The sequence below is a fragment of the Dermacentor albipictus genome, chromosome 6 (assembly GCF_038994185.2).
Source record: "Dermacentor albipictus isolate Rhodes 1998 colony chromosome 6, USDA_Dalb.pri_finalv2, whole genome shotgun sequence".
NCBI lineage: Eukaryota > Metazoa > Arthropoda > Arachnida > Ixodida > Ixodidae > Dermacentor > Dermacentor albipictus.
In genome coordinates, this window is record NC_091826.1 from 34151236 (window position 1) to 34173827 (window position 22592).

The window sequence follows — 22592 nt, forward strand, 5'->3', positions numbered from 1 at the left end:
CCTACTTATGTGCTAGCAGATAAACAGGGTTTATTTATTATTAGGCTTTATTTATTTATTAAAAGGCACACAGACAAATAAGAAAACAAGATCCATCCCGAAAGTTTTAATGAACAATGATAGACAGGAGCACAATCATACAGGGCAGACCAAGAACCCTCAATCGCGTTAGAGACTCAATTTGTTGCCAGCCACTGCAGATGCAAGTCGGCGTGGTTGTTTTGTTTCTTTAAGACCTCCATTTAAAACTTGCAACACACTTTCGGGGGAAGAAAAAAAGAAAATGCCTATAACGGAGAACAGACGGGTGCAAGGGGCACTTAGATGACGAGTTGAACACTTTGTACACATGGGAATGCACCATGGTTGGACTGGAACACGAGCAAGAGAAGAAATGCGTTTTGATGAGAGAGATGACAAAGACAGACGAAGGAAGGAGGGGAGGTGTAGGCAAAGGGTGGGGGGTACACATGTTTGGGGCTGTAGGGTGCACAAGCGTGACGTGACGATAAAAACTACTTTTGTTTCTTCTTTTGAAGAGTCTGATAAATACAACTACTATGTTCCCACACGCGCGATGGCTTCTTCGCCAGGGTTCGCACCATCGTTGGAAGTGGCTGTTTCCATCCTCTCAGCAGGGTATGATGGGGCGTGTGATAAAAAGAAAATGTCTGTTTGCATCCCCTCCTCCTTGCATGAAATGTGGGCGGAAGGCATACTCCCTGCAAAAGAAGTAAAAAGAACCTTTAGCAGATCAGTGATAACTAATTGATACACACATCAATAACCGTAAGCTATTAAGTAACGAACGTCTAAAGGCCAGCAAGGATTTCTGTATACAATCTTCAGCTGATCTCAGAGTATTCACTCAAGCTATCTCAAGTTTGCCGAAGTTTGGAAACACTGAGAAGGCACAAGAACTGTTGCCGCAGCACCACAACGCTCTGCCAAGGATTAATTTAAACTAGTTAATCACGAGCTTTATATAACAATTTATCCTAAACTCTCCAAGGGATTCATTAGTAGTAACATAGAAGTTAATCATATCAAGGTTTAACTGTACTAATGCAGCGTCTACATGCTACAATAGGTTAGTTTTAAGGCTCTTGCATTTATCTCCTGCTGTTTTTTTCCATAGTTTCCTACGAAAATTTGCAGCGGGAACTCTGGCGTTGTAGGAACAATGCACATGTACAGCAAGCTTGACCAAGTATATCTCGAAACTGGTGTCATACTCGGGCTTTGTTCCAAGTGGACATGTCTTGCCGAACTCACTATCTACAATTTGCAAATTGCAATGTGTGCCTTAAAGTGATTACTTATAACTTAATTAGCACAGCTTCTTTAATTAGTAGATTATGCATTTTGATTTATCGTGAAAATGATGTCAAGTTTGAAGACTACAATTGCGCTATCTGCCACAGGCAACCTAAAACATTTCTTCTGAGTTTAAAAAAAGAAACAGCCAGCAAATAATGACTATATTTTGTTACATTTACCTATGCCATACTTCATAAATTCATGTTAGCTTTACACCCATGCTTGACGACATAAATGATGCCTGTCACGAATGTGCCAAAGGAAACACAATGAGCACATTGGGTATGCTCACAGCCGTTGCAATTTAGATCAAGTCAAGCATGGGGCTCAAGTTAAGATGCATAAGAGCCACACCACCAATTATAAAAGCCCTGGATAAAAAAAAAAAACTTGCATATACCCTGCATAAAACAATGCTAAAGTTCTGGCAAAATGTCTCCCCCCACCTCTTCGGAGATACCGATAAAGGTTGAGTCACAACGGTGTGATCCCAGACGAATCAGATACTTGATATGTGACGTGAATCAGATAACTTTGCAGCTAACGTTCACATGACAATGTATCACGGCGCGATAAGAGCAGGTCTTGCACAGGCAACGGCAATGAAGCAAACGCGACTAAGCCATGTTGTAAAGCGCTCTGCGCAGACCGAGGGAATACCGCGGGCACTGGTGACATACGTACAATTCCGTGATATGTGCAATCCGCAAGCAGCATTCATAGCCTTATCATCAGCTTCTGCTATGCTAGAATGGCTGTTGAGCACAGCTCATTGTGATCCGAGTTACAGTTTGCCGGCACCGCTTGCACTATTCGCTAACTACTAAAAGCAAAATGGCAATCTGTAAAGAGGAGAATGGGCGACTACGAAGAGAAGGGAGCATCAAAAACACGCAAGAGTGGGCAGAGGGTGGGGTTCCCCAGGAGATAACAAAACTAAATTGCAGAGAACCTAGCCTTAAAGCTTTGTACCTTTGTACTTGATTTTATGTTTTGTTTGTGGTACCCACTGCTGCATGGGCCCAAGGATAAGCAGGAGTATCAGCTAAAAAAAAAGAAAATAAAGAAACGGCAGCGTGTGCCGCAATGCCGTGAAGCCACACTTACAAGGCTGAATTCGTATATAACACGCGCACCTACTTTACTGCTAAATTCTTTTGCATTTTTGTTATGGGTTATACGCATTCTTACCTCCAGCAACACAAAGGTTGACATAACAAAGTGTGGATGAACTCTTTAATATCTGGCACTGTAAAACATGCAGTAGAGGGTCTAAAAAAATCAACAAGGGGAACAACAAAGCGTTGAACTAAGCTAAATGCAGTCACACTACACACTCACCTCCAGTTCAAGGCTTTGCATCTTTATCTGACGTTGAGGTGTCCATCTTTTTGTCGTCCTTATCTGCAAAGCAATAAATGAAGAGAGAACCAGGCATCATTAACAATCTGACATTTGAAATAATTTAAGCTTAGGCTGTCCTTCTGTCAGGCTAGCTGCGCAACCAATCCATTCTACTAATACTAAAATATGGCGTGGAAACTTCACATAAAAGCTCGAGAAGAAGCCAAAGACTGTGCAACGAAGCGATGGAATGAAAACCAATAAGGCACAACGTTAAAGACAGGAGGACAGCAGCGTGTATAAGCAAACAGGGGAAAGGCCCCCAATATCCGAGTACAAGAAGAAATAGTTGGGCAGGCAATGTCATGCATAGGGCATATAACCGATGGTCTACAGTCGGCTTCCATTAATTTGACTCGGACGGGACCAACGAAATTGATCGAATTATCTGGCGGGTCGAATTAAAAACAAGATGGAGGAAAAAAATGGCAAAACACAACGCCGACTTATTTGAAAGTATTTGCTCAGTTCTAACAAGCCCTTGAATCAAAAGGATGTCCGCTTTCTATGTGTCCAATGTATAAATGATGTTAAAGCTCCTAAACAATGTAGAAATCTAACACGTACCCAATTTTTGGCCAAGAAAAATTGGCAAGGGTTGTGTGTTGCACAATGACAGCTGGTTTTCTAAAGCCAGCTTTGCCACACAGTTTTCTTTAGTCAGCTTCGCCGCAACGCATCCCTGCTAGGCGGTAAAGCATATGAATACCGCAAAGGTTGTTTTGGCTGGGTATCCAATTGCACCACGCAGGCAAATTTTGGCCCAATCTTCTCAAAAGAAGAGAAAGGCACCCGTTAGAATAGTGCAAATACTGTAATCTGACACTGTGAGCTATTGTTATTGGTTGAAAATCTTCCTAGTGCAGGTCGAAAATAGGCATTTCCGATGAGAAATGACATGTGTTCGACATATTCACTGTCCCTTAAACTACACTGAGACAGGCACTGCCACTTAACATCGATTGGTGTATATTGGTGCCAGAACGGAACGACAATTAGGTTGGCTAACCTGGTTAAGAGGCCACTATTGGGGTAATTATAGGGGTCAGGTGTGCTTGTGCGTGCTGATTGGTCAAGTTCCTTATCTGGTGAAATTTTAGGCATTGAAATAACGCAAGTTTCAGCCCATAAAAATGCACGGGCACCAGCCAGGACCTTCGGTGGAGGTCGGGTTAGCTGGAAAATCTAATGAACAGGAGCCTGCAGATTTAGGTGTAGTGATGAACTTAGAAAACCTGCAGGCACTACTTGGAATCAGCTAGCACAAGACGGGGTAATGAAAGACGAGCTGGGAGGCCTTCGTCCTGCACTGAACGTAATATAGATGATGACAAATATAATACTCACCATCAACGTCTTTCTTCAGTGCCTGTGGTCCGTCCCCACCAGCAGGCACGGCCACCTTGACGTCCACGGCAGGTGACGTCCGGGCTTCGTCGTCACCGCCCGTGGGCGAAGGGGCGACCGCGGCTCCGCCCCCAGGTGTTGCGGCTGTGTTGGCGCCAGGAGTCGCGGCGCTGGCCGACCCAGGCGCCGGCCCCTTGCGGTGCTTCTTGGGTCGGTGCGAGCGGTTGTCACGGCGACCATCGCCCTCGTCCTCCGAGTCTGAGAACTCCTCGTCGCAAGCGACGCGCTTCTCCGATGCCCGGATGCTGATGCGCTCGTCTGAGTTGACCTTGTCCTCGTCCTCGCTCTCCTGATCCATGGCGTCCTCGGGGATGGCTGCACGTTAGAAATCATATGTGCTGTATTTTAGTGTGTACTGTAATTGAAGAGCTGTAGTGATGGCTGAGCGGTTACTGTAGACGACTTAAAATGCAAATAGCTAGTCAGGTAACTTTTCTTTCTTTGTGTCCAACTGTTTTCGCGAAGCATCCAGAACTAATGGGAGCACCTGTGTTCTGCAAAGCTTTGCATTGACATCGAAGTTTTGAAGAAAATTTGAATAGAGGACCCTCGTACTGGAATCGCTTCTGTTGTTCAGCTGAAATAAGACTTGATTTTAGCATGAGTGACGATCTGCGCTACAAAAAAAAATACCGAAGCTTGTGACACTGTGAGGGGCCACACAAGTGTGATCCTGTTCTGGTCATGTTGCTCCCACAATGCTCCAAAGTCACAACGTGCGCTCACTCCGTCCTGGGCACATGTGGATTTCTGGAGACTGCGTGTTTGATTGACGAGCGAGTCTAACCCATTCAGTGCACAATAATTATATTTTCATCTCAAGATAATGCTATTCGCATTACCTAGACAGTCACCGTAGGTGAGCTCTGCCCTAACCTTTTTATTACTTGTTGAGTTATTTACACATGACTCATCTTTGCAAACTATTGCCTAAGCAGCCATCGTGCCAAAATTTGTCTACTAAAATTACGACTACTAGACTACAACAACTATTACTACATTTACTGCTTATACCGTCATCTTGCATACAGTAAAACCTCATTAAACTGGTACCGCTTAAACAGTAGTTTTGTTTTAAACGTAGTAAAGTCAAGTCTCCCACTCAGCGGCCATTGAACATAATGCATTTTGTATCCGCATAAAGCATACCAGCCTATTGCGTACGTATCAGTTAACACGTAGTGTTTCTACTTTTCATTGTGCAATCGCAGGGGTACGTCGGCCCGGCAGAGCAACGAGCCTCTGATATCAGAACGGCCTCCAAGCGCAAACACAAAGGGCGCTTGGAAGGGAGAAGCCACATCAACACCATTTTGGCGCCATGCCAGAGACTGTTGTGGCACCATGCAAGCTAGAATTCGTGTCATGCTGAAGCTTGGACAAAAACCGGGTGCTCAGCATAGAAGAAACATTGGTCATTGTTCGTGCTATAGAACGTGGCAAGAAGTTGGCGCTGGCACGCAAGAGGGATCTACCGTTTACTATGGTGCGCGGCATTTGGAATGTGAAGGAGAAGTTGGTCGGCAGTGATGCTGCGACTGCAAAAAGATGTCGGCTACGAGTTTCCACTTTTCGAGTTTCGACTTTATGGCATCGTTGCCTCTGTTGTTGTCAAAGTGTTGCCTAACGACAGTGATGAGGACGACACAGAAAGCGACAGCACGGGCAATCAGGCCCTACAGTGGCAGAAGCTGCGTGTTACGTCAGCCTCATGCGGCTGTTTTGCAGAGAAGAGGGGGCTGGAGGGAAAGCTGGCTCGCAGCTTAAGCAAGCTTGAGGGTGCTGTCGTTGCTGCTAGGCCACCGCAGCATCAAAAGAAAATAAGACTTTGTCATGCGAAGTGAATAAATACTGCATATATTTTGCGCTTTCATTGCACTCTCGCTGAGTTTCGTTTCTGACATGTTGAGTGATCTCACGCTATCTCAAGGCTACCATTTAGCACATACTATTTCCGAGCTCTAGCCAACTACGGTTTAATGAGGTTTCACTGTATAGCTTATACAGTCGCCGACCGTTTATTTGGACCTCACGGGGACTGCGGAAATGTCCGAATAAACAGGTGTCCGAAAAAGCAGATTAAGAAAAAAAAAATGAAATTCTTTATTTCCACGCACTTATTCGGGCTCGGCAGTAGGCTTGAAGAAATCGTGAATGCGCCGTTGCACGCTGTTCCGTTTACACGCAATCAGATAAGCCTGAATCTCGGAGAGGGTCGTACGGTCACTATAGGCGGCTGAAAGCACAGTCACTACTTGTACACGCTCCGCATGCGACAGCAGCGTAGCACATGGTGCGTCATCTTCCGACTCGAGAGTCATCGTCCGGCGGTGCAACAGAAACCTGACTAATGATCTCGCCATCGTCAAGTTCTGCGCATGTCAGTACAGCAGTGTCAGCACTTGTGAAGCTGTCAAATGAGACGGTGTCCGGAATCACAATGCAACCACTGCGCAAGTCTTGGCAGAACATTTTCCGCATCGGTAGGGAGCACATCGGAAGGCGACAAATCTTAGGCCTCCCGGCACCCGCTTGCCGGCATTCCGCAGCGCAGTCTGCGCGGGCACTGTCGTCGCCATTAGAGACTTGACGCGATGTTTCCGTATGCCGCGTTGGATCACCAAAACCTCGACACAGCACACAAAGCAAACACCACCGTGCCGACACCAGTCACACAAACGAAAAACCCGCGGCCTGCTCGCAGCATCGTGCGCGAAGAAACAAATCAGCTGCTGGATTGTCTTGACATGGCTTACTAAGCTGAAACCGGAACTGCTGCAGAGCCAGTTTATCGAACTAGGCCAATCAGAAACGATGATGATGAGCGGGGATTTCCAGTAGCGCCACTTCGTGGGGCAGCACGGAAGCTCCGTTCAAAAGAAAAATGGCGTTCAGCAAGTCGAATCATGCACCGGTCAGAGTCGGTGCTTGGTGCTCTCAACCGAGTTGGCTAAGGAGTGTCCGAAAAATCAGACGAGAGGTTGCAAGGTGTCCGAACTTTCGGCAGTTGTTATACATTATGGTCTATGGGGAGAATGGCGGTGCCGCGAAGCTGACCGAATAATCGGGCATGTCCGAATTTTTGGAGTCCGGAAAATCGGTCGGCGACTGTATTAGGGTTGTTTACCCAACCTGCAATGGCCTGGTGACCAACAATTTTACAAACAAGCATATATAAATTTTAATTATTGTAAAAAGTTGCACATCCAGAGCCAGTTGCTGCACAAATAAGGAGTTAGCACTCATTAAAACGGTGGCAGCTAAGCAAAATTATGCATCTGCCAACTCACGTTGCATCTGGACACCAGGTGCGTGCGGAAGCATGCGGAGGTTCTCGAAAAGCCGTGTCCTGCAACAGAAGTTAAGGACACAGTTTGTAGCAGTTCTAGTGAAAGACAAAAACAAAACAAAAGATTGCGGTTTCACCAGAAAGGCAAAGAAGCACTGATAGTAAGAGCATGCAAATACTGAATAGTAACTTTTGAATCAAATATCAAATATCAGAAAATTTAACACAGTATTTTATGCTCCCAAATTTTGCGCAGAAACCTCGGAGCTGCACGTGCTCAGAAGGCTACTAACATTACTTAACCAGAATCTTGCTAGCTGCCATTAACTTAGGTAGTTAGGAATCGTGATGCCTAGTATGCTGAACTCTTATTACAGGGAACCCCAAATTAGTCTGGAAGGTCTGGAAAATATCTTTTATTGATAGAATGCCTGTCAAATAGAATCAAGTGCTTTTTTCCTACCTCTGAAACTGAGAAGTAGTGAAGTTGTTCTAAATACCAACGGGGGTTTTCAGTTTACTAGTGGGTCATACTGTGCTTATGGCAAGCTTCTGTTGCTTAAAAAGGCCTTCTTTTCAGTTTTCTTTCATAACAATGAGAGTTTTTCGCTCTCTATGGAAGGCTGTTTCCGTGGGTCAGCTCATCAAGACCAATTTGCGCGACAGACAAAAGCGAGGAATGCAGTTATCACGTGACTCAGCCCAGCTCCGCACGCGGTCATCGGTTCCACACCCATCGACTGCGGTTGGTGTTAACGGTAAAGAGTTCTCAAATTGGGAGGCCCATGTAAAGTTTACACGACGAAATCATGCGCCACAGCGCATGGGTTTGGAAAACCCGAGACGGCGCCAGAGGAGAAAAACGGAGGAGGGTAAATTATTATGTTTTTTATTGTGGAAGCGACGATGCATCAGGTTTTGCGAGAGTATGCTCCACCCAGACAAGCGTTGCCTAGCAACGGAGGCACGTCTCTTCCCTTTTTCTGCAACTGTACTAGCTAAGCATGCTGAGATATGTAACCACCGTGCTCACGGGTTGCTACACGGTCCCGTGAATCATTGAACTATGGTGTTGTTTACACATGCTTGCACTTTGGAATAGTTCAAGTGTCCGCCTCGAGCGAGACAGTTGCGGCGTGCATGGCAAGGTATGTGAAAAACAAACAAAAAGAAACACTGCACTTTGAAAAGCAATATGGAACTCCCTCTGTCGGTTGTTTTCTTTTGGCACCAGCGTCTCTTTTGTGAGCATCACTCTTACTGTACGGTGCTTCATCGGTGTGTAGTAGAGGAATCAATGGAAAATAGCAACGTCACAGGCCGAGGGTCAACAGCGACGTTTCTGTGAATAGCTCACACGGCACCAAGTGATAATCTGATGGGGAGAATGGATAATTTTGGAGCTTTCAATTTAACGACCTTTTAGAATAACGAACAATTCGCCACGGTCCCTTGAAGTTTGTTATATAGAGAGAGAGAAGGGAAGACGGAAAGGCAGGGAGGTTAACCAGACTGAGTCCAGTTTGCTACCCAACGCGTGGGGAGGGGAATGGGGAGTGAAAGAGAAAGAGAGAGAACTTAAGTGTAGGTTGTTATATAGAGATTTCACTGTAGTCCTTTGAGACGCTCTGTTAGACTTCACTGCCTTGGGAACCAGTGCAGATTTTATCTTAGATGATGGACACTTCCAAAGTGAGTGTAGTCCACCTGCACCACCACCGATTTAACAAGATACTTCAAAAGTGCTCCACCATACCTGATCTTTTCAAGGTACTCTGGTGTGTTCTGATTGGCCATGTTGGAAGGACTGATGTGCAGCTTGAAATCAGGCCCGAAGTACTCAAAGTAGTCATTGTACGGAAGCTCTGCAAGAGGACAGCACAAAAGCAGGGAGCACATTTGAACAACCTATCAGTGATAACATGAACACTGGAACTTCACAAATCAAGCAGGAAGAGGTGGTGAGAATACACGACAACACAGGGCAACGGTGAAGTCCTGTAAGACCTCTTTCTTTTCTCTCGTAACAAAACCTCTGTGGGAAACCTTGGTACGTCCCCCAAAGTAGCCATGCTATAATACAGCGTTGTTTAGAGGGCACGCAGCCATCGCCTCGAGGAGGTTATCTGGCATGCGTACTTAGAGCTGTGCAACATGTCCTATTGCGTTGTTGCAGGAAACAGCTTAACAAGCAGTGCATTTAAGTGCAAACGCCACAAAGTGCACATCTTTAAGTCGAAAGCTGACAAAAGCCCGCTAAATGAGGAGATTTCAGTGCAATTGCTAAATTCAACACCGATGCAATGATTTTCAAGTTTGTGAAGATTATTCTGGTAAAAATGCATGCACGAAGGTGGGCATGATGTCATGCAGGAGGAGGTCCCATAGTGAAAACACTGTTGGGGGACTTCCTATAAGATGCAACGTAAAACTACCAGAAATTAAAAAATAATAATGATAACAAAAACTGTTACAATATAATACCAGCAGTGACACAATTATTAATACAACAGTTAAACAAGTACAATCATTTATGTGATTGAACAATACTAGTCATTAAATAAACAGTCATTATACCCGCAACTTGAAGTTAGTAAGAAAATTAATAAAACACGCGAACTTAAGTGTGCTCGGTTCGAAATCAATAGAAGTCTAGAATTCTTGTTCTTGCTTCGCTTGGTACAGGTTTAAGGCAAGGTAGCTAGCTAAAAAAATTGGCAGCGGTGCATAAAGAAGTGCTGTCCCATTTAAAGGAACACAAGAGAGAAACGCAGAGTCAGTTTGCACAAACTGGTACTCCTTCAAAGCTCTATTTTTCATTAGTTCGGCAGCGAACCCCTCGAAGTATACGTCCGACAGCGCACTTGGAACTAATAGCGAGCTTGGCATAGTGCCAGAAACATTTGCCGGGTACACTTCCGGTGCAGAGTCGGATGAAATTTCGCAGAAGTGAAACGTATCTCTGAAAGTGTGATAAGTAGGAGAACTCACTCCCGAATGGCAATTCCTTGAATAAAGCTACCATTTCTTCTTAGGTTCAACTACCGTTACATTCACAGTTGTATGTTTTATATTTCACCTGACTGAAAAGTCGAACCTCGTGTTATAATCGCAGTTGCGTTACCCTCAAGTAAATATGGTTATACAGCTTAACTTATCTTTATCTCCTTTTTAAGAGGTTTCAGAGGACTACAGTATGGACCACCACAATGCACAGCGGACACCCACCATTGGCAATGTCGACGCCCAGTGCGACGGCTGTCTCGTAGGTCCAGCAGCGTGCCACGTTGCGGATGGTGTATCCGCCTCCCCCAAGTTGGAGAAGGGGCAGGTTGTAACGTCGCACGAATTCGGCACACTTGCCGTGGCCTTTCAGGGTTAGGTTGAAGCAGCCGAGTCGGTCGCCCGACAGGGAGTCGGCGCCACACTGCAGCACCACCGCGCTGGGCTGGTACATCTCCATCACTTTCGAGATGAGCTGTAATGGCACCGCAGCGATAAATTTAAAAAATAATAATAAATAAATAAATAAATAAATAAATAAACAATTGACATAATTTGGCAAATAATTATCACCGTCACTTCGACTTTTCACTATATGTAGAGTGTTGTGGCCGCAACATAAAAGCTTTGTCCGCAAAAATCTGCCAGCACTGCTCTAATCCCACAAAGTGCTCAATGCACTCCGTTTCTGAAAGCAACCTCTAGTGATCTCTTACGACTTTTGAAGCGAAAAGCTTCACTACGCTAGTCAACACCGCACTTCGCGCGAGCCGGTGTGTGTCGGAATTGGCTCCGTAAGCATGTTTGGAGTCGGCGCAGGGGGCCACTGCTGCGCGCTATGCGTCATCGCTCGACGTTCGCCGCAAGCGCGTGTTTATCGCGAAGGCCGACTACTCGTATATAACCGCTTGCCAGAGAATAGGCGTGCACATTCAACATGGAAGGAGAAGAGAGTGATACTACCGATACAGAGAGCTGTGCTTATGGCTGTACAGAAATCGCAAGACAATGTGCCGAACAATGATGAATAAAGAAGTTTAATAATCCTGCATAACTTATGGTATATATCATTAATAAGCAATTTGCATAACTACACAAGGCACACGTATAGCATAACCATAAGCTAACCAAAGCATATCCATAAGTTAAACCGTAAGCATAACTATAGGCTAAATCATAAAGCATAACCATAATCTAAACCATAAGCATCACCGAACCTTTTCACTTCGAGATATCCTAACTAAGCCCCATCCAATTTTTTTTTTATTGAGGGAATTTGCCACATTTTTTGAAATTTTTCTTTATGGACATCGAATAAAGGCATGATGTCCCATTTGGTGCAGGTGCTGCGACAATAAGTTAGCAAATTCATTGTCTGTTATCTAATGATACGGCCCTCTGGAACATTATGCCCGTGTTTAGCCATCCTGAACTTACCGGCTGGAAGATGCTCTCGTACGACTCGTCATCGATGCCATCCCTGAGGGGAAAATTGACAGCATAGTACTTGCCCTTGCCAGCTCCAATGTCCTGGGCAAAAGACAAGGCGGTGGTCAGAGCTGCAACAATTGTTTAACAGGGCCAATCATGAGCAAAACATGGTAATTACCAGTGCATTGCATTACTTTCGGCTAACGGGGGAATGCTGCAGTTGTAACTACTTTCACTATTTATGCAGCTACAGTGAAGCATTGATACCAGGAACATGCATAAAATGTATTAATGGTTATAGCACATTAAATTCCACACGTTTTTTTGCCAACAACAGAGTATAAAAGCAGTTTTGGCCATGAACGAACTGACCTCACCTAAGCACTTTCCAAGTTTTTAAAGAAAACGCATAACTCGAGCAGCCTGTTGCAGGGCTACCTACCCTGAGATCACCCGTGCCGGGAAAGTACTCCCCATACTTGTGGAAGGAACACGTCATCACTCTATCTGTTGTGTAGAAGGCCTCTTCGACGCCATCACCGTGGTGGATGTCAACATCTATGTACAGCACCCTCTGGTGGTACCTGCGGATTTGAAGAAACGTTAAACAGAGACCAAGGTGAACATCTCCAACCACAGCAAGTTGATGTGGCTGCCTCCCAAGTTGGCCAATTTGGCTTCGTGCACCGTCGTTAAAAGATGTGGTGCATCTCTGATGTGATCCACTATTTCAAAAATGGCAAGGTGCATGGCATGCCTTCAATTGGTATCACGACTTTGTGGTGCTGCATGTGCTAAGCCGTTTTTATTTTTTATTCTGATGTTGAGGAGCTTCTAAAGTGTTCAGGAGGCATGCCCTCTAATAAAGCTCTTCAATTTCAAAACACAGTGTTTTGCTTTTTCGAAGCAGTAATTTTCTGGCTCTCCACCTTGAACTCTGCAGCAATACCAAATGAGAGTGCTCTTCCCAACATTCTCCATACAATGAATCCTCAATTACACGTCCCCAGGTCATGCAACGACCCGCATTTTGCGATGAATTGGTCTGGTCCTGGCAAAAACCCCATAGAAATAATCTATTAAAAACCTGGATTATACGACATGATTTTGTGTAGACTCCACCTCGTATGATGCCTCTCTTCCTTCGCCTCTCAAGCTTGGGGTATATTTCAGGTTTTTGACACTCCTGCATAGCTACAAAATGATAATGTTTGTGTTACAATATCTACTCTTTCCACTCTTGCGACGACTGTGCTTGTTCAGTGTTGTGAGCTGTGAGTTTGTTAGAGGAGACTTGTGATTTTTCACGAGCACCAGCCTTTGTACAGGCCATCAAACCGATCACTAAGGTAGGTGCGTTTGCGCTACGATATGAAACCGTAGACCACGCTTCACAGGCAGCTAAGATAGCAACAAAGTGGTGACCTGAGCTTGACATGCCCAGCTGAGTGAGAAGCATGTATGCATAGGCCAAGCTGGAAGACACGTCAATAAATGGCTTAGAGAGCCCCTTCACGCATGCCATACACTGCGTAATGTGTGCCTGTGAGCCACAGTTCAGCAATACAAAAATCAACACAGTCAAAGTACCAAACTGAGCAAGAGATAGTTGACGTATTCGAAATGTATCAAACTGATAAGTGTGGAAAGTGTACCATCCCTATTGAAACATTCTGTATGCATTTCAATAACTCTGTACAATTCTTATGGAAATATTACGGAATCCGTATAGATTCCGTAAGAATTATACAGAAACATACGGATTTAATGCAACGCCATTACAAGAAAGGGATTATCTGATCACGGCGTGAGCCTGAAATGGGAGACAGCACACTCTTATGATAGCGAAGAAAATGCAGAGGACAGAAATAACTGCTTCGCTTGCAGATATATATTTTTTGACATCCACCAGTTATGTGTGTCCATGTCCCTCGGTGCCATAAGCGTTTTGCCGGAGAGCAAAAAGTTAATGCACGTTTCAGCTGGATTGCAACAGGGTCCCAAGTGTTGGCTTACCGGACAGACAAATGACAAGAGGCAGTTTGACAAGGGGCTACAGAACCGAGCTACTCACTTGAGCAGTTCGAGGATGGCCAAGACAATGTCGTTGACGTAGCAGAAGCCAGATGCTTCCGACTTCTTGGCGTGGTGGAGGCCACCGGCCCAGTTGATCGCGATGTCTGTCGCTTGTTTGTTCAGTTTCACTGCCCCAGCTGCCGAGAAAAAGACGGGGAAAAGAGGACGCCTTATAAAGAAACTAATTCACTGTGAGCTCCCTTTATGTAAAGGCAACTGTCTTGCACCTTTCATCTTACAGTGTTTCATATTTTCCAACCGTAGGGATGGTGAGGAAGCAGGAGACACTACTAATGACAGCAGTGAATACAGTCGCTCACCAATTATTTGGACAGCACCGCAGCAACACCACTGGCCCTACAGACTTAATGTACAAAGACAATCGAAATTTCAGACACCTTATAGGTGGGCCGCGCAATAATTCGGACTCCAACTGCGTGACTTGTGCAAATTTGCCCACCAAGTTGAGCAGAAATGGCGATATTTTGGTTTTGATATGCCGCTTGCATGATCATCAGCCCTGTCACCGGAACCTTCTTAAAACTGGAACTAGTGAAGTCTATTCAATTCAGCAGTCGTTAACAGTGCCTACGTCTCAAAAGAAGTCAAGCCAAGCCTCTAAGTTGCAACGGCAGTATTTGCAATTTGTCATGCAAGTTCTGCGCATTCAGGATTTGTTCATTTGTGTTAAATAGTGAGACAGTCCTGGATAACTTCTTGAAGCAGCTTTAAGTGGCACCAACATTATTTTCGATGCCTGTGCCGACAAGAGCGCCAAGAGAAGCGCTGGTCCGTAATAATTGCGAAGAGACTCGTGATCATTTGGCTATCACAGCACTGTAGATGTTTCTTGTGTTGGCAGGGGATGGAGATCTCGTGCACACATTTACTTTATCTATCTGTAGTCACAGCATGACAAAGGTCGAGGTACGGACTGTGTAAGGTGAAAGGCTAGCATATGTGCACACAGCAATGCGTTTACAAACTTGGGTCGCATTCTCAGATGATCACCTTCAAATAAGTGGTACTTTTACTTTCACAATATTTTGCGTGACTAGGACCCAACACGTCTATGGGGAATTGTGTTCCGAGAACCGTGCCAAGAATGCTGATGCTCGTAGACGCTCATGCATCTTGCACTAGACGTGCAATGGAACGTATCCCAGAAAGGAGCCATCCAAGAATGTGCACACATTTTCTGGCAACTTGTACGATAAGATCACTTATTTTCTGGTGAATCTAATATTTTGATCTCCCAATTATTCAAAATTTTCAGTGGTTTCCAGCGAATCTGAATTATCGGTCAGCGACTGTAGTCCTTTCACGCTCAAACAAGATTTTAAAAGTAATAATAGGAGAGAGAATACGAAGAAGAAAAGAAATACAGACAGAAAGAAGGAAGTATAATAATCATAACAGGACTATCGGCTTAGGAATAAAACAGCCAAAATCGCACAACGATCTTGCAAGCCCCAACTTACCTACGGAGCCACCTGTGGAGAGCTGGCAGAATTCATACAGGCCGTCGAAAACAGGACAGTCCTCACCAACATTGACTGCAAGCAAGAGCAAGAGAGACACAAAGTTGTGACACAATCTGCAAATGAAATGGGGACTGAAAAATTGAGTTTTAGTAACTAAAGATAACACGAGTTAAAGTGGCTAAAAAATAAGTTAAAATGAAAGAAAATACGAAAAGCCAATTAAACGAGGTGGCTATAAAACTTACAGTACTGCAATGCAGCCTGACATGAAAACATATCAAAGCTTTTTTTTTAGTTTTATGTGGTTTTATGTGCCAACCCATGACATGATTATGAGCCGTAGTGGCGGATTCCGGAAATTCGGACCACCTTGGGTTCTTTGATGTGCACCTAAATCCAAGTACATGGGCGTTTTCACATTCCGCCCCCATTGAAATGCGGCCTCCGTGGCCAAAATTCGACCCCGCGACCTCGTGTTTAGCAGCTCAACACCACAGCCACTAAGCAACCAAGGCGGGTCAAATATATCAAAGTAAATCAAAAATGTTTTCCCCTGATATCAGTGTGTAAAGAATATATATGCCTATAGTGAACATCTAACATAATAAAGTTATATTGAAGTGACATGACACTACCGTATATTGAGGTTCAACTATTTCTGATCAGTGATGTCTTTTTGCCCCTGCTCTTGCCAACATGGCTTTCCTAGAGTGCAATCTCGATGATACGAACCTCTCGGGACAGTGCAAGGATTTTTATCACCTAAAAACTTCTTGCTTTCTTCTTTTGCATAGGCAGCGCAGCAACTACATATTCTACAATCTGATGTGTGCTAAAGTAGAAAAGTTTCGAACTGTCATCAGGCACCGAAGATGACGGAAGGCATGGAATGCAGAGATAAGGCTACCCATGGAAGCGAATGCCACCGATCTTGCAGACGTGGCAAAAATGGGTCGCATGATTGCTGGCTCCCGATAAACTTGCAAGGTGTCTAAAAACGGCCAACAAGTTGCATGATATTGCACAAAGCAAAATAATTAATTTTTTTACGGAGGGGCGCACGAGGGGGTGGGGGGAGGGTCAAGGCAGGGAGGCAGAGGTCGCCTTGGCAACAGGAATGCGACAGATGCCTCAGCGTGGCTGCTCTGCTGGCCTGACAACAGTCAGTGTCTGGAGCTACCAGTACATCAGCGATTGCTCAGCGAAACCTCGTGATAGCGAGCATATGTCCAAAAGCGATTAACTGAGAACACCATCGCAGCACCACCATCGCTAACCGGACGCATGGTGCACGCTTTAGTCTGTTGTTTGAAACAGAACAGCGCGGTTTTGACGGGGACAAGCAGAGAGAAACGACACGGACGAGCGCTGAGTTGCAAGTCAGCGCTCGTCCGTGTCATTTCTCCCTGCTTGTCCCCGTCAAAGCCGCGCCATTCTGTTTTCAAATATGGCTTACCAACTTGCCCGAACGCCCGTTTTAGTCTGTTGGCTATGCGATTACACAGCCTTGAGCAAGGCTTGCCAAAGCAGGTTAATGTAATTTGGACAGTAATGTTTCACTTTGCAATGCATTCCCCCATCTGTGCTGTCTCATTCTACAACAATCTAATTCTATGCAAAAGTGATTTCTTTTTTTTTATTTCCCCGCCAGCTTCATTATTGCGAGGTTCAACTGTATAATAGCCCCTTCCCTCGTAATGCTCCCTTGAAAATTGAAATTAAATTACATAGTTCAACGTCCCAAAGCAACACACCAGCTAGGAAAGACGCATTATGGAAGGCTCCAATTTAACCTTAAACACTTCTGGTTTTTCTATTCTGCCCCCATTGGAACATGGCCGCTGAGCTAACACAGCAGATAATACTTCCTCAAGAGAAGCATGGAAGGTAAATGAAAAAAAAAATGTTTTAGGACTACAGTGAAGCAGCGACAGGTAAACAAACAAAGTGTAAGACAAGGCACTCACATCTCTGCATCTGTTTGTTGTACTCGGACATGTTGTCGGGCCGGATGCTACGCAAGAAGCGAATGTAGTCATCACTGTGGTACTTGGTCATCTCCTCCTGCGTCGCCTTGTGTGGCCGCTGTACGAGGGAGATAAGAAGGCAAAAGATTAGCCATGTCCAAAACGGAACGGTGTCATCACAATGCTTTCAACACGGAGGCAATGACTATTCTGTCCTAAATACAGAATTAGCACAAAGGCACCCCGGTGACGGATAGCACAAGAAATCACACGCGTGTAGTACACGCATATGTATCTGCACACATAGTGAATTACGCATCCATCCTTGCAGGCATGATTCTTGCACACACCTGGATTCAGTGAGAATGCACTAGCTGCAAAGGTTCATAGATGTACAACCTGCGCCAAAAGCAATGTTTTCTTTCTTTGGTTTAAGAATTGCATGCAATAGCAATCAGTTCAATTTGTAATGAAGTGCGTGCTACTGACAAACCAATAAAAAGATTAGGACACATCAGACAAAGATGCGCAAACTACCAAATGTTTAATTTCATTGAAACATTGCCCTTTATACGGGCTACGTCAAGAAAAGGCGTGAAAACACCTAAGGGCATTGTCTAAAAACGAAAGTGCATATACACACCCACACAGAAAAAAAAAGACAGGTTTCTTCGACGGTTTGAGTTACTGTTTTTAGGCAATCTAGTCTAGCCTAAAACATTGCCTCTTGGCGGAAGCCCACATCCTCCCAAGACTGCCTGTAATGCATATTGCCGCGGTGTTCCAATTAACCCTCTTTCATCTAGCTCTCTCAAATTACAGCAACAATGCAAGTTCATAAACATAAACCATTCTTGGTGACAGCCCAAGAGTTTCGCATGAGCTCAACCCACAAAACTTCCCTGTGCTTGAATGCCCTCGGTGGCTCAATGTTCCAAAACACATTTTGTGAGGGATACCAATGTTCGAAGAAGTCTGCCTCCACCATGACATCACGGAATTGAGCAAATGTCCTTTGAATTGAACAGTGGTACATCTGCCATTCTATTTCTAGGCTGTCAAGTTCTTAGTTCAAGTTAAGGACTTGTCACTACAGCGATTCATAAGCCAGATGATGGAACACATCTAGCACACCACCCAGCTTTATTAAAAAGAGAAGAAAGAAAAAATAGACTCAATGGTTCACCAGCTTACATAGATTTCCATCTTCCGGTAGAGCCCATAATTAAGAATCAGATTATGTGTCATCCGCATGCGATGGGGTTTCATGGGGTGCCCTTGGCCATAATAGTAGTTTCCAATGTCCCCTGCAGTCATGAAACGAGAACACAACGTCAGTGCACATTTCTAGCAAGATGTGCTTCTGCATTAAAACTCATTCATACACAGACCCCGAAGTGTGCCACCTTGCGTGTATCGAGTTGCTGCCACAATATATCCCTCCCCGTTACTGAACGTACTACACTACGTTTCACACATTGCGGGCAACACTACAGAGGCTAGAGGGACCTCTCACACTGCTTGCATCTGCAACCACAAAGCAACATGCCCCGCATGAAAGAAAGAGAAATCTGCGCCGTGTAATTCAAAGCAACATTAAGTGTCTACCTTTATGGCGTAAAGTATGACATACCTGTTACACAGAAATCGTCACATATACGAGCCTATTTACCGCCAATTCACACAATTATGTAACCAAACGGCCACGGCGCACCACTTGCGACTAGAACATAGTACATCACATAGGAAGCACTAAGATGTGTAAATAATGTCAGATCACGAAAATAAATGTCCGATTGTGTGTTACTATACGCGATCTGACATAACCTTGCGCCCGCGAGTTGTAGCTGTAATATATGACGTTATTATTCCGAAAGTGTGTGATAGATCAGTGTGATATTGTCAGTGCGAAGAAAGTGTGATAGATCAGAACACTCCATTGCAAATGCACCGAATGAGACTTTTTACGACTGCACGATTTGCATACGTCCCCAACATTGTATGCTATGTATGAAAGGAATACTGACACGGACACTTTTTACCTGTCCGTTTTCTTACATTAAATGAAGGTTTAAGCACTAAAAAAAATAATAAATTTGGCCGTTTGCCTATATAACTATAAGGGGCATGCGGGCCATAGTGGGGGACTCTGGACTAAAATTTTGACCACCAGGGGCTTTTCCTCTTTAAACGTAATCTAAGCACACAGGTGTTTCTTTCTTTAATTTTGCCCACATTAATACGTGGCCACAGCAGCAGGAATTGAGCCCACAACCTCAAACTCAGCTGCACAATGCCATGGCCACTGGCCTGCAGTGTTGGGCAAGGTTACAAGCACTCTGAGCCCTAGAAAAGATACAGGCACGCATCATATTTGACTTAGCTATAACACTTGTTTCTACGACATTAACATGATTTGGAGACACGTACATGTCACACCATCTTTGCACGGCGGCACTATGCCCTGTCGTCGCTGAATCGGCGAAAAAAAAGGGAAAATCACACACAAAATTTGTTATCAAATATGCCTCACAGCGATACATACTGAAGACCCACTGGTCTATGAGAGCGCCTATCGGGAGTCTCACAGGATCTGTTGCGAAATATTTATGTCCCGGGGACATACATGTTTTGTAGCATGATACTGGAATTTCACGAGATCGTCGAAGTGGGTCTCTAGTACGTATGAGCGTGAGTCATTGTTGATAACCAATTTCGTTTGTGGAATATTTTTTTGGTCTGTTCCCCGTTCAGTTGAGGCGCAGCACACGGCCACTGGTGAAGGATGGTGTGACATGTACAGGCACCGACAAAAGTGGTATACTCCACGCAGCGGGAGCCAGAGCAACGGCAAACTGCATTGCAACGCCATCGACAGGCAGCATCTGGGATCATGCCCGCAGATAATAAAGGGCACCCATTGGCTGTCTCGATCCCAGATGCCGCCTGTAGATGGCGTCGCGATGCAGTGTGCCGCTGCTCCGGCTCCCACTGCGTAGACTGCGTGGAGTATACCACTTTTGTCGGCACCTGTACATGTCCCAAAATGCTGGTCACGACTGGTTTAATGCCATCACTATACGCTGGCTCACTAAATTTCAGTGATTGCCACGACTCCGACACACAAGCACCACGAGAATGCGCACAAGTATTAACACTTATATTTTTTACCCGGGTAACGTCATCCCACTTAGGCTTACAGCTGCACATCAGGAAATTTCGCTCTGTGCCATGATGTCACAATAACATCTGTGAGACCAGGTACAGCATTTCATGAACAACTTTAGCATGAAACTAAAATATCTTACAGGTGCTTCCTAAAATTGGCACTTGCCAAGCGTCACCCCCTTACTTGCAACGAATGCGTGAGAATTTTCAAACTTCAATAATGTGTTAGCACACCTCTGACAGGTCAACAAATTTATTTTTAAGTGACAAAAATTAATTGTAATGCAAGCCAATAATATATATAATATAATCACATTGATTCCTATCATGCCTGCTAACTGGCCAAAATGAGTGCTAGCCAAACTTCTTTCACTACTCGAAAAGAAAGATTGACATTTCACAGAATTGCATCATCTTACAGCTTTCGCGAGCTGTCGGTAACAGCGAGCGGAAAAAAAGGAAATAATAGAAAGGAAAGGAAGTTCGAGCCCCTCAGCGTTAAACGATTCCTTTATCAAAATAGCAATTTCGCAATTTTCAATGTTACACATTGCACGAACCTTCGCGGCGATACATTTCACGGCTAGCATTACATTACAACGGCGCAAGCACGAACGCCAAGAGGTTTCTAATAGAAAGACCGCTTGCGTCGTTGTGCAACCTTGTTTGCTTTCTTGTAAAACTTTGCAGTTTCGCAATTAAACAGGTCGGCGAGCCATCGATGACAGAATGCAAATGAAATTTCGGTTCCACATATTTCCGTTAGAAGACATCTACGGCGAGCTTCCTTTAACTTCGGTTTAAAAACTCGATTTGGCGTCATAGCCGCGAGTTAACTACATTCGTAATGCGCGGTCACAAAAATTCGTGCAGGGGGCAGTCCGAATATTGTACCGGTGCGAACTATTCGAGATTGCCGCCCCATAACAAGCTTTTAAGTCTTACGCGAATTGTTACGAAATTTCGCGCCGTGAACATCGCTGCTGAATGCTTTCTTTACAGTTCTGTATCGGGGGGAGGACGAAAAAAGAAAGAAAAACGGCACTTACGAACACCAATCGATCGCGCTGCAACATGGTTTCGAAAATAGTTTAGAAAATTCGGCGAGTGCGAACCGAACCGCCCCGCCCCGTTTTTGAAGCGAAATGCAAGCAACACAAGTGACTGCAGCATTCCAAGTAGCAAAAGTGCGCGAGCTGCAAACTATAAACAATGCATGCAATAATCTGTATACCTAACACCGACTAAGAATGTTTACACACCCCAGACGAACTTAGGCGAACTCTAATGCCGAACTGGCGAACACACATTTTCGAACTTTTACCGCAAAAGCGCATATTTTTTTGACCGGCTTGACGTTTTTGCAACCGCCGGCTTTGTCACGAGCTAACTCACGAAACACAACGGACGTAACATTCTATTTGAGAAGCTAACGAGCGAGTTTTCCTGTAATGTAGGCGCGATAGTTTTAAATTCGCCATCGTGAACAAAGCGAAACGTTTTGTCAAAGCCGCCGATGCTTGTTGACGCAAACTTCAGCCGGCTCGCGCGACAGTAGTGGTTTGACGCAATTAATAAAATTGCACGTACGCAAAAAACGCTGCTACGGCTTTTCGCAACACCAGTAAGTTTAACTATTCACAAAAATTAACTAAACTTACCATCGTAATAGTAACAAACCCGCTTTTTTGAGTGCATCGTGGCGGCCATATTTGTTGGAGGTCACGTGTTGATTAGCGTTTTTACAAAAGCGGTGCAATTCTTTATGTAAATGCAGTCGGCGTAAAATAAACCTTCTAAATCGTTTTCAGGAGCATGTTATGGAACCTAAAATTTACACAACTATGCAAATGGCAATTCCCTATAAAAATTTTGCTTATTACTTTTGATGCATAGATGGCGCTAAAGTATTAACAATAGTAATGTGGCGACAGCTCGTGGGACGCGTTGATAGAGACACATCAAACTGCATAACAACTAATACTTCATGACTAATATCTTTACTTTATCTTGAACAAAACAGAAACAAAAAACATTTACATA

General features: G+C 44.5%; 1 protein-coding gene across 3 annotated transcripts; it reads right to left on the reverse strand.

The window, feature by feature from the left end:
* Positions 1-91: 91 nt before the first annotated feature.
* Positions 92-22363, reverse strand: LOC139060961 (histone deacetylase 1-like). 3 transcript variants are annotated; one of them, XM_070540319.1, is made up of 13 exons: positions 22211-22363; positions 18576-18688; positions 17382-17499; positions 15412-15486; positions 13929-14067; positions 12297-12438; positions 11861-11953; positions 10649-10898; positions 9177-9285; positions 7422-7480; positions 4072-4446; positions 2662-2724; positions 92-722 (listed from the first exon to the last, which is right to left on the reverse strand). In XM_070540319.1, exons 1-12 carry the CDS (start codon positions 22257-22259, stop codon positions 2669-2671), a joined length of 1578 nt encoding a protein of 525 aa, XP_070396420.1. In that variant the 5' UTR covers positions 22260-22363; the 3' UTR covers positions 92-722; positions 2662-2668. The 3 variants fall into 3 exon arrangements, with proteins under 3 accessions (XP_070396420.1, XP_070396421.1, XP_070396419.1); XM_070540320.1 differs by lacking the exon at positions 22211-22363 and adding an exon at positions 22140-22166; XM_070540318.1 differs by lacking the exon at positions 22211-22363 and adding an exon at positions 21599-21737.
* Between the last annotated feature and the right edge of the window lie 229 nt (positions 22364-22592).